We start from the raw sequence: 16,604 nt of genomic DNA, 5'->3' as shown, positions 1-16,604 counted from the left end.
AAAATAATTTACGAATTTTTGTGATTTTTACGTATGTTGTCAAAATAAATACTTCAAAAAAAGTCAAAATATTTTGAAAATTAAATCATGTAAAGAAAATGCCAATCTAAATGACTGGTAACATTTATCAAGTATCTATGACTTGAATAATAACAAATGTTTAAAATCGTTTGAAGATAAATCGTTATCGTTACGCTATTTCGTAAAAATTATCGTAATCGATACTTCAAAAAAAAAAATTCTAAAAAAAATCAAAAATTTCAGTGGTCTATAAATAACTCAAAAAAAGTCAAAAATTTTTGAAAATTAAACTATATATAGATATCACTAACTTTAACATTTGGTGAAAATTTCAAGTATTTACAGTGATTACTTTTTGAATTACAACCATATAAAAATATCGATTTGGTAGAAAACTGGTTTTGCGTAAAAATTTCCGTATTTCTGTAATTTTTTTTTTATATTTCTCGATTTTTTTGAAAACTGTTGGAAAATGTTTACTTTTGACCTCTATAATGCACCAAGGATCTTCAATTTTACATCGGAAACCACCCCCAAAGTTTGAAATCGAAGCATTATTTCGACTAGTTATGCTGTACACAGACACAAAAAAAAAACACACACATCATTGTAAAATCAATACATTCATCACTTCGTTCAGAATCTAATAATTATTGAAAGTCGGTTGATATTTTTGTTGAAAATTGTATTTTATACTTGTTATAAATATTCATCATTGATTTTTTTATGTATAATTCAAGTGCGTATAATATTCATCAATAAGATATGATACAAGCAATTTTGTTTTCATTTAAAAAAAACAAAGGTTACAATCTGAAGTTTTCTTCTGGGCATAAATAATATAATAACCGAGTGAACATGCATGGTCATAGATACATCATCGAAGCATGACAAGTGTACCCACCCCAAACTCAACTTTTGAATGATAATGACGCATTTTCCAGTTTGAGTGTCCTTTATTTTTATTTGTTGTACATAGTATTATGAATGTGTAGACGATAACGAACAGTCAGTATCTGTAGTCTGAAGGGTCCATTCGGAACGACGAGACTTATTGAAATGTTGTTCGTATCCGATGTACTTCCCTGTTTGTAAAGAATTCTGTTCAATATTCATCCGACCAACCGATGCGTAAGAAATCATGGAGTATATCTATAAGTCCTACATTAAACAGGAAGTGGATGAGATGGAGCAGTACTCCATCATAAGGTACCATCATAAGGTATACCAACATCTGAAGATCATTCGAAATAATCAAAATAACGGTGAAATACTAATCATTAAAATTCTATATGCAATTTGTCACGCATATTAATTGTGTCATTTGTATTCAATACTACGCTTTTAATAAGCACGTCAATAGTTTTAAAAAAAAAAAAACATAATGATAAGATTAGAAAATATGATTAAAATATAGGCAGTAATCACGATAAAAATAATGATATTATGTTGAAAAACAGATTTTATAAAAATAAAGATAAAATACTTCTAAGTTTTATACGTGTAAATAATAAAATCGAAAAAAAGTCAGGTGATGTAAGAAGCCGATAAGGACAAAAATATAACTCTTGGTGACAGTTTCTATACCTACCTCATTTTATTAGTCCATATTCAGTATCATACTAGGTAAGTATGTAATTACTAATTACTAATTAATTATTATTATAAATATTAAAACGTAAGCAAATTTACGAAAAATAAATATTACAATAAATTATTGATTGCCATTCCGATTGACAATGTCATGTGATAACATACAGTATTAACAACAATTTAAGGGGCTAGTATGACACGGTGGTTGGCCACAGTCACTAATGTAGTAATGTGTGCTGCGGTCAAACATTGTCTGACATAAAGCCACCCGCACATTAATTTTCGAGTTCCTGTACTTAATGTTTTTATGGACCTATAAAATATTATTTTATAGAAAATAAGTAAGTATACATTATGTTTATGTGACTGTTATAATATTTAAAACATGGTAATTAATACCGAAATTGGTTAAATTAACAAATACATATTATTATCCAACGGCCCAAAGCAAGAATATACATTTTAACACTATAGAATATTGTGTAACGAACAATCGTATTTACGTACACTAACATTAGGATTTGGAAATGTAAATGTGTACAATGCGATATTCCTCAAACCATAATATAACGAGACAATATTTACTTAGAAACAATTACTACATTTCTTTATTGCAATAACTTCAAAGTGCATAATATCGCGACTGGTGATGTACAAATGAACTATAATATATGCAAACCAAATTATCCATTTAGTAAACATTCTTTATTTACCTTACTGTAAACTCCTTATTATACGTGTAAAACTCACATAAATTATTTATCTTTATTGCATAGGAACTGCTCTAAAAACTTCCTATAACAATGTATTTTATTTTTAAGTGAGCTCTTACAGGCGTGTTAAAAAATATTTGGCTTACTGAATGTTTTAAGCTAAACTATGTAAAACGAATTCGTTATTTAAAATCAACAAACTTACTCTTTACAAATTAACTCGCTTATAAATTACCAACAATTATTAACAAATGACTATATTAATGATATATATGAAGCTCAATGACTTAAAATAATATGTTTATGAACAGTGCTATAAATATCAATAAGGATTATTGTTTTAATGTAATTAAATAATGTTATCAAAAAATATTCACATAAAATCATTTTTAAACTTAACCATCAAACACACTGGCCGCATGATATGGCTATTAACCAAATATTTGTACCTAGTAAATGAATAATATTAAGATTTCATATTTTATTTTATAAATTCTAAAACTATTATTATCTATTAAATATAGTATTTTTATATTATATTACCACCTAAGAGTTTATTTTATTCACTAACTATTGTTCTAAGTGGCACAAATAGGTGGGGGGCTAAACCCTCCTAAAAAAAATCGCTCAAAGTCCCCTCAAAAAATAATAGCATTGGAAAAAGAATGTTATTATTGTATAGTATATTCAAATTATCTATAGATACAATGATGAACTTAAAAGTTCAAGCACTAAATTATTGTTTAATATTTATTAAGGATTTATTTGGAATTTTTTTACCAGTCACTGATGTCTGGAATATTCTGTTTTCAAAAACATTTTGGGTAAGAACTCTAGTTTAAAGAAAATACAACAGAATTAGACATTATTTGTTGGTAAAGTATTTCCAAATTTTTCAAGTAGCTGTTACTGTTCCCGTAAGTACAGCCACCTGTGAGAGATCATTTTCTACTATGCAACATATAAAAATATGGTTACGCACTTCTATGAATCAAGATATGTTCATCAATTTAATTATTTTGAATGTAGAAAGGGACTTACCTATCAATGATGAAAACATATTAAATATTTTTGAAAAACCGAGAGACGTATACAATTATATAAAGTAGGTTAAATAAATAAATAAATGGTTAATTTTAAAGTATGATGTACATTATTACTTATGTTATACATATGTATTACTAAGTTGGAATTGAAGTAATACAGATACCATCCCTAAAAGTACGTACCTATAGTTATTTTAATGAAAAAAAAAATGTGTGGGGATTAAGCCCCCAAAAAAAGCCCCCCAATTTTTACTAATTGCGCCACTGATTGTTATCTAGTCCATTTATTGTATTAGAACAGAATAATGGCCAATCTGATTTGAAATAAGACACAACGCCACTGTTATTGCGAGATCTGCAGTGTTATTATTAATCTGTTATTTAACTATTATGCCCAGGCTAGAACTTTTTTTTTTTATTTGAAGTAATCTACAATCTATACATTTTCTTAGTATAATAAGTAGGTTTGATGGGTGACAAGTAAGAATAATATGAGTAATGAGATTAGGAAAGATACCCAGTGGTATATAGGTTAGAACTTAGGTAAACAAATCAGCAAAAGTAAATGGAAATTCATAACAATTTAGTGAACTTTTATTGTTGTAAAGTACAACGATGAATTAAATGATTATTATCAGAATAGTAACACTATTTAATTTTTATTTTATTTTATTTATCATAATGCCCTGAATATTAAAATTCTATCAATCTAGACAAAAAAATCATTTTTCTAGAATTGTACTTTTTTACACGTGCAAAGATTTTATGAAATAAATAACAAACTTTTAAAACTTTTATTTTCCATCTTTTAATTTTTATTATTACTTACTTTTTTTTTATCAGATAAAACTTTAAGTTACGAATCACATCTCGAAGGGACGAATTAATCGAACTCGAAAAACTTTTCAGATTTCTATGTTTATAATGCCAATTCATTTTTTACACATCACGTAATAATGCTAAATAAAAAATTATTTTATTATTCAGATTTTTATTTGAATTGATTATAATGTAATATTGTATAGAAATATTTTGTAATACTATGCTTAGTATCATAATACATAGGTATATTGATGAGTAGATGAATATATCTGTTATTTATTTATTTTATGATGTTATTGAATTCTAAAGTAACATTATGTTACAGCCTCAAAAAAATTTTAATTAATGTTATAGAATTTTGTCAAGCCTTACAAAAAAAAAATCCAAAATTAAGTAATAAGTGATATAGCTATACTGATGTATCGTTATATATTGGATATTGGATATTATTATTATTATTATTATTATTAGATGGAAACCCATTATGAAAACGCAGACCAGTGAGGTTATATATTTATAATAACGTTGGCCACCACGGAAAATAACAGAGGTTTTATTCATATTATAATTACATTTTTATTATATAATGCACGGGGAAACCTTCTTTATGCAGAAATATTATATTTTTAATAAAATAGGTCTTACAGCGTAATATTCATTATTGCACATTAAAAGCATTATACATTAAGTTTGCACATATTTAGAAAATCAAGTATTAATTAGATTTGGCGATAAAACTGGAATTTATGTCGAATATAACTATTTAGGGAGTCGTATTATGCATATAATTGCATACTGTTAACAAGGTGAGACAAAAAAAAAAATAAACAATTTATACAAGTTAAACGTATGAGAAAAATAATAAAAATTATATAGATAGTAAATTATTTAAGGAACATTATACGAAAAAGATCATTTTTAGATTGTTTTGTATTATATTATTATCATACAGACAATTCATTGTAATTTTACGTTAAAAAATAATACACTCGGAAATATAGTCTCAAAATGTGTTCGTCAGTCGTCGTCGTAATGTTTTCGACGTCGTCATGTTATTTGTATAAAATCAAATTTGAAAGCTGCGCAAAAAATAAAATTGATTTGGATTCTTGCTCAATATATGCGTAGTAGCCGTATGTGTTCATTTCGGATCGTAATAATATATATATATACACTCGTATTTTAGATACCTATAATATGTATATCTTTGAATTCCGTTACTATCGTTCACCTTAGGTACCGTATTCCATTATCTACACTGACCACGAAGCCAAACGTACAAGTGCACTTATACACGACACACTGGCCGGAAAATCTAAGAGTCTCTCGAGAAATGTGACTTTTGTCTCCCCTTATATATCCGTAATGTAATAATACACTGACCTGGTCGGTTTGTATTTTTACCTTTACGCCGGATACCAGGATAACGATACCCAATTTATTTATGAATCGCATCAAAGGACCTTTGGTATCCATCATACGCGTACACACACACACACACACCGTACAACACATAACACGCATTCCTTTTAAAAGCCGTTCCATGTCACGGCGGGTCTAAAAAATATTTCCCAATAATATTCGTTACACAAAGCTCCACCGCATATACCAATAGGGAAAAGTAGTTAATAATTATATTTTAAAAATAAAGTTATACCTATAGGTAGGTACCTACCAGCAAGTCACTCTCATGGTTTAAAAGAAAAACACGAAAAAAAATAAATATTATATGCGTAATAATGGTGCAAAGGCAACACACATTATCAATGTATAGTAGTATAGTTCGTATATACTGTACGTAAGCAGAGATCTACTACCACATTTGACTATCAACCAATTTTGGTTATTACTTATTAATAATTATTAGTGGTGCACGTTTCAAAAAAAAAAACAAATTTTTCATTAATTTAGTGTATTTACTATTTATAATTTTTTATGATGTATTTATTTTATTTACTAGGTACAATAAATACCTATGTTTATTTTTGTAAAAATAATGATACTTATCTGTTATATGTAAAATATTTTTAAATATATACTACTCTGTTATTAGAAAGCCGTTTGACGTTAATTTTATAAAAAAAAATTTATACCTAATACTAATATTAGTTGTATTACTTAACATTACTTCTATAGAATAAGGTATTTTGATTAAAATAAGTCTTGGAATTTTTCTGTGATGTTTTATAATATACATACTAGAAAAATATGACTGTGTAAATATATTATTATCATAGTTAATCATAATAGTTTTTCTAGTTGTTCAAAACTGAAAACATTATTCATTTTAATAACATTATGGCGTGAATATTAATCTAAACTAAATTTAATATATATTATAAACTTAATTAAAATAATTTACTAAAGAACGTATAAAATAATAATTAAAATAAAACAAATAATAAAAATTATTTTTATGAGTATAATTATGAATAATGAATAGTTCTCAGTTCTCACTATTTAAGTTGATGTACTATCTGACAATGTCTATGTCACTAAGAAAATATTATATAAAACAAAATATGAGTGAAAAATGAGAATTTTATAAAAGTACAACTTATTACTTTCAAGAATTATATACGTATTACCTTGGCACACATCTCAGTAGTTATATTCATTATAATTTCATAATCTACAATACATTATTGAGTAAAACAGTTATTTTTATTTAATAATTTTGTAAACATTAATAAAGTTTAATAACAATTTAGATAGTATGAGTTATAGAAATCAAACGAAACAATGAATGAGCTATTGTTCTTTTAATGAAACATTTTATCTTAGATTATAATATTGGTTGTCGCTATTAATATAAATGTTTAATACGAAAAGAGCTTAATTCATAACCCTTTAGCATTACTTTTTTTTAAATTTAAAAACATTAACATATTATATTCGTATTCATAAGATGATTTTTTACTAGGTAGGTACTTATTTGTGTTCAATACATGATTAAACTATAATTCAGATATTAATAAGCACATTACATTAAAATATTGGTAAGATATAACACGTCATAATCTTAAAAATTAAATTAATAATAACAACTTATAGATGAAATATCAATTTTTTTTTTGTGGAATATACATTCACATTTTTCAGAACAAGGGGTTACCGATTATTTGTTTATTATTAAACTAATATGATTTAATTAAATAAATACAAGCTTGAAATATAAACGTTGTAGGCAATACTTCAATACACAGTTGACGTTTGACAATAAACATTAATCATTAAAATTTAACTATGATTTCCTTAATTAGAGATACATTTCACTTGTCCACAATGATTTGTGACACAAACATGCGCTGCCGTGCCGTCTAGTAGTTATATAATCACACCTAACCCATTTGACGGACATTTTACTTCGTTAAGGTTTTCCGGTGAAAACATTTTTTTTTAACCACGTCCGTTATACCAACTAGGTACTTCGAAAATGTTGATGAAATAATATATACATGATATACAGTTTGAAAGTATAACAAACACCCTTTATATCGCTTCACGTAACAGAAAGCAAAGTAAAAAAAAATTATTATACATAGCAGGCAGTGAACATAAGTACAATTGATAATAATCTATAATATAATATAATATTTTACAAAGAGTAGTTTTGAGTGTTATTTTTATTTTTGTTTTTTCGTGTAAAGTTATTTACACCTAGGTCGTTATAATTTTATCTAGTTTAGTTGTCCCCGAATCGTTATTGAGAATTGAGATTAATAAAGGTGTCAGTTATCTAGAGATTTCTAGTTATGATTCGAACTTTAAAATATCTATCTATTATAGAATTTAGAATGGTATATAATTTTAAAATGAAATGAGTTTAAAAATAATGCATTTCAGACATAAAATCGTATATATTAAAAGTCTATATGCTAGGAAATATATATTTTTCCTTTGCAAAGAAGAAATCGTGAAAATGTACAAATTATTCTGTAGTTAATAATAGGTGCAATTTTCAATATTCATATTTTATAATTATTTTAGGACTTACAATATAATATAATATAATAGGAACAAGATTCCATATAAGTTTGCTTATAAGAATTATAAACCCCTAAAATATTTTTTGAAAGCAACTGAAATTTCATTTTTGACTAAATTGTATATTCACGTGCAATAAATAAGAATTTTATTGTTTTTGTTGTAATTCAAAAATTATTACTTGTAAAAACATGAGACATTCCAGTATATCACTTAAATTATCATTTCCTATACTGTCTAAATTCTATATGGTTTTTAAAAAATTTTAATTAAATGAAAGTTATATAATATGGGGAATTAAAATATTCTTATAAAAATGTTATTTAAGATTGTAGAACAATCTTGATAATTTAATACAAGATTGAACATAAAATTCATTTATAGTTATATAATTAAGTTAGGTTACTCAAAAATTTAGGTAGTGCTTAATAGTTACACCAGAAATAGTAACTCAAATATTTTAAGGGTTTCAATGTGTTAATCGGTTAAATAATGCATGTAAAATTGGTTTTATTTAAAATATATTTATTATATACATAGGTATAACATATTTCAATAACATTTACATATATAAGCAAATATAATATTGCATTTGACTATAATAGAAGGTACCTACTACCTACAATTCAATACAATAATTATGGTTTGAAAAGTACTATGTATTACATTTAACTATCTGGTACGGAAATCAAATTACTATAATAAATATAAACTTCATTTTAGTAATTAAAATAAATGTCCATTTGGGAGATATACGTGCGGTGAACGGTGAACCTATTAAATATTCAGTATTCTACTTCTACTCTACACTGCCGCGCGAATTTCGCTGATTCTAGAAACGGATATAACTATTTAACCATCGCGGCATAGTATTATTTATTTATTTTGATTGTATTATTAGTTTTTTTTTGTAACGTATTATGATATCACACAGCTCTGATCAGTCTGATCGTCGATAACAATTTGAATGTCCACAATAACGATCGTACACCGCACAATACATCACGAAAAAAAATCGCCGCATCGAATCTCGGAGGCCATTGCGTGGCTTGACGATATATAGTGGTTACCTTCCTGGATCCTTATACCTACATCCAATAAATGGCCAATCATATTATTATTATTATAGCGGTCGGGATGAATGTCAAAAACGACGCATAGTTGCCAATCAATCGTCGTGACGCCTGAGTGACATATTATTATTCGCACATCCGCGTTCAAAAACGTCATTTTTGTGAAGATATTATATTAATATCACACACTTTGTATGCGTTACATACCAAATCACGACCACGGTTAGGTAAGGTTATAAATCGGTAACCACACTTGACGACTGCACACTCAAAGAAAAACTCGCGGTCTAACGCGATTTCTGGAGGCTCTGCAGAGACCAACGACGGTGCGTTTATTTGTGTGGAAAACGAGCACGTCATAATATACATTATAATATATATTTATTGGCCACATGCGTGTGCGTACAGAGATATAAATGAGCAATGGATCGGACCGGAAACGATTGCGAGTAGAGGACGTGGTGGTGGCTGTTCCCAGGTGGTACCTATGCTACGGTTGTCAACGCTGCAAAATATGATATATCACGTGGATGGTGACAAGCAATCAATTCAAAGTTATAGAATCCCGTCGCACCCCCCCCCCCTCCCGGAGCAGCAGTCTTTTTCGCCACCAGCACCGGTCGCCAGTCATCTTCGCACCCCCATCCCACACGCACAGCTCCAATCCTTTCGCCGTTCCGACTGCTACTACTCCGCCCGCGGTAGTGGCGGCCGAAAGCGAATTATGAATTAATAGGCGCACGGGGGATTTACAAGTTTAAACGGGACTTTTATATATATATTACGTCATACAATATTATACGTTACGCCGCGCCGAAAACAATATATATCAACGCCAATTAGAGGGGGTCTCGTGAAGGAGCGGTGGGTTATTTATGGGACAACGTGACCGACGGTTTTTATTTTCGGTCACGAACGAAGCCCACATAATTATACTACCCTAGCCCGGTGACGGTGTCGTACATTTGTTCCGGGTTTTCGTCCAACAACGATGACATTATTTATTAATAATAGTAATCATTATTATTATTTTATCATCATCATCATCGTCATTGACAATCGGCATAGATAATAATATTAATTTACCTACCACATGTTTTATACACTGGCAGACTGTTGGCGATTTGTATAATAGCTATATAATATAATAATACTTCGTAGGTATTACATGTTATTATATATTGATATTGCAATCTTACTTACAATCGTACAGACAATAAGGGGTGCCAAATATTTTTGATTTTACTATAATCATCATGATTCATATGCAACTGGTATATTATTTTACAAATGAAGTATACATTTTTTTATATTTTTTATTTGCAGTCTTCGTGTGTACAGTGAATAAAAAAAAATCAACAGTAATGTATAACTACTTAAGTGTTACGTATGCTGAATACCAGGCACCATTTAGTATAAATTACATATGTATAACGACGTATTATAATTTATATTGTAAAATATGTATTGTTATAATATATTGTCATGGTCGTCGTTGTCGTGAGTCAAGTTTGACCTAGGGATATAAGGAATTGGAAATCAAACCATTTTGACCACGACGTGATTTTAATAGCAAATAACATGCTTTCCAAGATTCATACATAGCTACCAGTTTAACCACCATAGAATCATTGTGAAGTAAAAGTCGCAAATAAAAATAAACCTAATTAAAATATAATTTATATCTTGAACAGTTAATTTTTTTTTATTGTTTCTGTGACATTAAATTTTTAAGGGGTGTTTTTGTAACATTAAAATAAATATACCTAGCCATGGTTTCTTATAAGCCTATAAGCTACAATTATTTAATCGTATTAATTAATTAATGTTTTTTAGTGCCATATCTATTATGAAACTCGTAAGCACAAATCAATAATTATGATAAAAGTATATTCGAATTCTCGATCATAAATCACACAGTAGGTACTTAATTCATAGCTAGTAGGATTATTATAAGTTACAACTAATATAACTTTGTGACTGACCAATTCATCAGATAAAATGCACCTACATAATATAAACATATGATTAGCCATGTCAACAGTTCGATTGATGATGTCTCAATTACATTTGTCATTTAAACTGTTAACATGACTAATCATATGTTTATATTATGTAGGTGCATTTTATCTGATGATTTGGTCAGTCACAACGTTATAATCGAGACATCATCAATCGAACCAAAATTTACTATCTACATAAATAATGTATACATATAGTTACAAACAAATAAAGAGTATTTACAATGTCTTGAGCTAAAAAAAAATACATGTTATAGTAAATAATATATTTATATTATATTATGCAGGTATAACAATAGTATGTATATCCGAGTATATATTTTGAATCAGACAAGAAGATTTTATGAAATATCATTAGTACTCAAAGAATTTAATATTCATATTAATATTTCTTCGTTATTAAGACCTTCAAATCAACAAAACTCAAGTCAATATTTATCCAATTATAATATACGACCATGATGTTTCAAACTTTGGAAAATTATTTCTCTCATAAACTCGTTTTCTGTGTACTCATATATCAATTAGGATTTGAGTGCTTAATATTCAGCTCTCATTCGGCACTATACAGGATTACCAATATTTGAATACCTAGCTTAATAAATAATACTTTTTCCTTGATATTTTATTATTATGCGAATGGGCCGCGTAACAAATACGTGTTATAATTAATATTAGCATCATACCTACATTATTTTATGAAAATGCAATAGTATACTAAAAATATTGGTTCCAGTATCTTCATAGTACAATACAGGTAACTAAATATTAGCAGTATTAAGACTTAAGATTTAAAATTATACATCGTAGCCATAGTCAATTTTATATTAATTTCAAATATTTTAAATATTAAATTATAAAAATAATATTAATTATTACATTATCGATTACTTACCGACAACATTGAGATATCCTATTTGAGTTTTAGCAGTGATCGTATTTATTTGACACATGTAACGGCCTCGATCTTCTTGCTGTACATTATTTATGTGCAAAAACCACGTACGATGCTTATCGTGAGACACGGTAATTCTTGGATTTCTAGTGATCACGTGGCTATTCACAGTCAATATGGCGGACTGTTCAAAGTGCATCCAAGCTACCTGTAAATCAAAATATTTAAATTTAAATAAGTTATAGCGATATTTTATGATACGTTTAAAATAGTTGTTGTGTTATGCATAGTATATTATGCGCTTCCAAAGCCATCGACCATAAGTAATTATTATTTTCCGTCTCAGTGCAGCGTTTGTAAACAGCCATTTAAAAAAGAATGATACAGCATCTTTTTACTTTTAAGAAAAGAAAAAGTAACATTGACAGTATGATACTGATCGAAATCCGATTTTGAAAAGTGGACGTTTTACAGCTAGTAATTGCAGAGGTTTTTTTTGACAAAAACATTTCGGCGACACTTTTAATACAAAAAAAAATTGTTCTTTATCCTTAAAGGATATATCATTCATCTAATAAGGTTATGACATTTGTCTGATAAATAATTGTCCATCAGAAAGTATACAATCAAAAGTTTAAAGGCGTCGCTCAAAAAAAAATAATAATATCATATCATTAGGGCGTAATATTATATCTAACTATAATATTATGATGAAGCACGATTACTTGTGCCAATCATCTTTTGTGGTTTGGTTAAACAGTAATATTCTACAAGATTAATAAATCCGTATTTTTTCCATCAACACTTAAAAAATTTATATTTTGTAAAAATTATATTAAAGATAATATAATTTTGTCATTAATACATAAAAGCTACCTACTTGGTCTCTAATTGGATAGTGTTTAGTTCAAAAAATTGAATTTTCGGATGTTTGTAATATTTCTGTATTTTATACGAAAACATTGAAAATATTTTATAAATTAAGAAAATAAATACCCACATCAAATTAAATGTCGAGGATATAATTATCAGATATTATTTTTCTAAACAAAATTTCTTAGAACATACTACCAAGACTAGCAAGTATACCAAGACATTTATTTAAATCAAATGTTGGAAAATAAAAAAAAAAACAATCGAAGAATCTGACCTTATACATCATAAGCAGATTAAATCGATGTCCCCACATATTTTTCGTAATTTTATTTAGATAAAACTATAGCCATGAAACATTTTTTTTGTTAAGTTGATAGTTGATCCTATAGATTGATATGCATGTTTCGATAAAACGAAATGGTGCTTTCTCATATCACTGTTTCTGATTGTCATACAACAAGAATTTCTCTAAAACTTCTCTAACCTATTTTACTCTACTACAAAGTACTTTCCAAAAGTAAAAACTAAAAAAAATATCGACGTTAAGTATTCAAAAATAACGAAGAATGAATATTAATATTAATACAAAACTTAATAAAATAACTAACTATAGTCTACAATACTTATTATACTAACTTAATATATATTTAGAATATAATAAATAAGTAAACCGTAAATGTTTCAAAATTTAATTTGGCTTAAATAAAATATAGACAATTAATACATTTATTAAAAAGGGCATATAAGTTATTGTTATTTTTTTTATTAACATCAAAAAGTGTAGTATATATTTGGATTTTGACTCCTACTACAAAGTAGATGGTTAATAATTGGTATTTTTTTTCAAAGCAATTTTTATTTTTTACTAAGAAAATGTGTGACTTTATAACTATATAATGCTATAAAAAGTGTATATATTTATTTAATCAATTTTTACTTCAATATGAATAAGCTCTATTAGTTCAAAACAATCATCTGGTTAAATGAATTTTAAAAACAATCTGTATTTTTTTTACACGTACTACTTAATGGATACATTTTTTGATATATTTGTATATTATGAACATTAAGAATTAGTCATAAATTTTTCATCAAAAAGTTACTTTACTACACCGCATAGTCCACTTATTTTCATTTTTAAAGTATCGAATCATATTATTGTAATTTTTGTAAGGCAAACGATATAATATTTAAATAAATATGATTTAAATATACGAATTGAGATTTACGGAAGATTTTTTTTACCGACACATATGTATTATTTATTGAGGCAGCCCTCAAGTAGATGTTCACGAAACGAATTAACGACACATATTGACGAAAATAAATCAATCTAAATAATACCATACAAAATACAAAAATTATTTCGGAAATATTTTATATTTTGACAAATATAAACCATGATTGTTGTACATTGTACACATGATGTCAAATTTAGTATTTTTCCATTGTATTCCTGATACTTTTTATTATTTTAAGTCCCTATAGTATTTTAATAAATCATCTCAGACCAGAAGTAAAACTCAGTAAGTTGATTCAACTTTTACAATTCCGAAAAAATAAAGATAAAAACATTTGGTCTGTAGTACTATTATTTTATCATCATTATAATTATTATTGCTATAAATTATTATTATTATTATTATGGCTCTTATCATTATTACAATGGAGTAAAAGGAGTAGTACTTAAGATAAAAATAAGTGAAAGAGGGTAGAAATTGGTTGGTTAAACTAATGTTCAACGCCCGCGGCCCTGCAGCTACCAAAAATAATAATCAAAAACGAGGGGCAACACCGGCGAAATTGGCCAATTACTCTCAGGTGGTGCCCTTCTCTACCTTAATATTGCAACTTTTGCATAACCTTTATGATTTTGAATCGGTTAGTTGTCCAACGCTAGTAAAAAACTTAAAAAATTCAAACATAAGAAAAGTATAGTTAAATAAATTAGATAAACAAAGTATGTTGTCAACAAAACCTTAGTCCTTGGTTAACCGTCAAAAAATTAAATCATATATTATATTCTGATAAAACTTGTAATATTATAAATGGGCTTAAGATTGCACTTTTAACTGGAAGCAAATGACCCTATACTTACTAACATTTTAACCGTTTACATGTATCATCATGTACATACTGGGGCACTTTAATTCATATTCTTACGCGTGCCCTGGCTGGGCAGCTAACTCAAAAACAAAGATTAAAAAATTACAAATACTTCAAAATAATTTTTTAAGAATAGCACTAAAAGCCCCTTGGTTCATGAGATACAAACAACTACACAATGATACGGGCCTACCACACATATCTACCTGCAGGCTAACACAACAATTTAAAGATTTCCGTGAAAAACTTCACAAAGTTGACGGAGCACTCCACTTCAAAATCGGCAAAAGATCTACCAATCTATGACTTAAAACTCGGCTACCACAGGATATCCTTCTAGAACCTAAAGAAGGCACGTCAATCTCAGATTCTGACCTAGAGTTATAAGCTAACCAAAATTTAAAAAAATCATTGTAAGAATTGTTGTAAACCTAATATTGTTATCATATTAATCGTATATTATAGTACCTAACATTGTAAAAATACCTGGAATATTGACACAATTAAATTAATAAATAAAAAATAAAAAATTCATATACTCTATTTATAATATAATTAAAAATTATACCATTAAACAAACATATATTGTTTCTAATTAATCAAATAATTGAAGTATTTGAAATTAACAGACTGATGAATGATGATATACCTACTTTTACACAAAACCTTCATTACATAAAACGAGTAACTTTGAAATAGCAAACATTGGTATAGCTATACAAGCTATAGATAGCATTAATCGAAGATAGTTAAATAAAAGTTAAATATATATATTTTCAATAAAATATACATTCTCAGTTTTGTTTAGTATCATAGCAATATACCCGTAAATTCTATATACACCGTGTAATATTTGGGTTCAACGATCGTTTTGATGTTCAGTACCTACACTGCATCACGTTTAAAACTAAATAGACTAACCTGCCTTTAAATATAACGAACACAAATCACATAAGGTGGGTTTTATCAATGTACAAGAAAATGAAAATAATTTCAAATCAAAATTGATGGCCACAGTATGAGTTCGCTTAGTTATTTGAGTCGTGTGGTAAAGAGATTACCTATAAAAAAAAAGGGTGTATTCGTAAACTTTAAATTCGACACACGTGCGTTATGCTAGACGAGAATTATACAGCTGTGCAAAACAGAATGAATACCTCTGGCATTTTTGAACGGATTTTTTTCACCCTTATACAGCTCCAATTGCCCTTTTTCTGGCACACGCCTCAAATGTTCACCATGTCTGTGCATAATACCGACTTTAGTTTTTTCAAATGCAAACATCCGTAACGTGACACTTGAGAAAAATTTTCATACATACATAAATATGAGTGTGTTTATGTTAGGGATCAAAGGCCTCGAGAAGGTTAGATGTTGAAGTATAATAATACAACATAGGACAAAGGTTGGACATACTAAAAATTTCCAAAAACCAAAAAGTATTAAAAAAT

General features: G+C 27.6%; 1 protein-coding gene across 2 annotated transcripts in view; it reads right to left on the bottom strand.

The window, feature by feature from the left end:
• Window positions 1-16,604, bottom strand: part of LOC107161886 (neurotrimin-like) — a 100,565-nt gene that overhangs the window by 50,744 nt on the left and 33,217 nt on the right. For both annotated transcript variants that reach the window (XM_089220219.1, XM_089220218.1), the window contains exon 3: window positions 12,172-12,379. In XM_089220219.1, coding sequence (XP_089076345.1) covers window positions 12,172-12,379 — 208 coding nt within the window. The remainder of the gene's footprint in view (window positions 1-12,171; window positions 12,380-16,604) is intronic.

Source organism: Diuraphis noxia, unplaced genomic scaffold (assembly GCF_037042655.1).
Source record: "Diuraphis noxia isolate RWA-SAM2 unplaced genomic scaffold, SU_Dnox_SAM2 contig0002, whole genome shotgun sequence".
NCBI classification, from domain to species: Eukaryota; Metazoa; Arthropoda; class Insecta; order Hemiptera; family Aphididae; genus Diuraphis; species Diuraphis noxia.
Note: the sequence above shows the minus strand (reverse complement) of the source record. Positions and strands in the feature narration are given on the sequence as shown.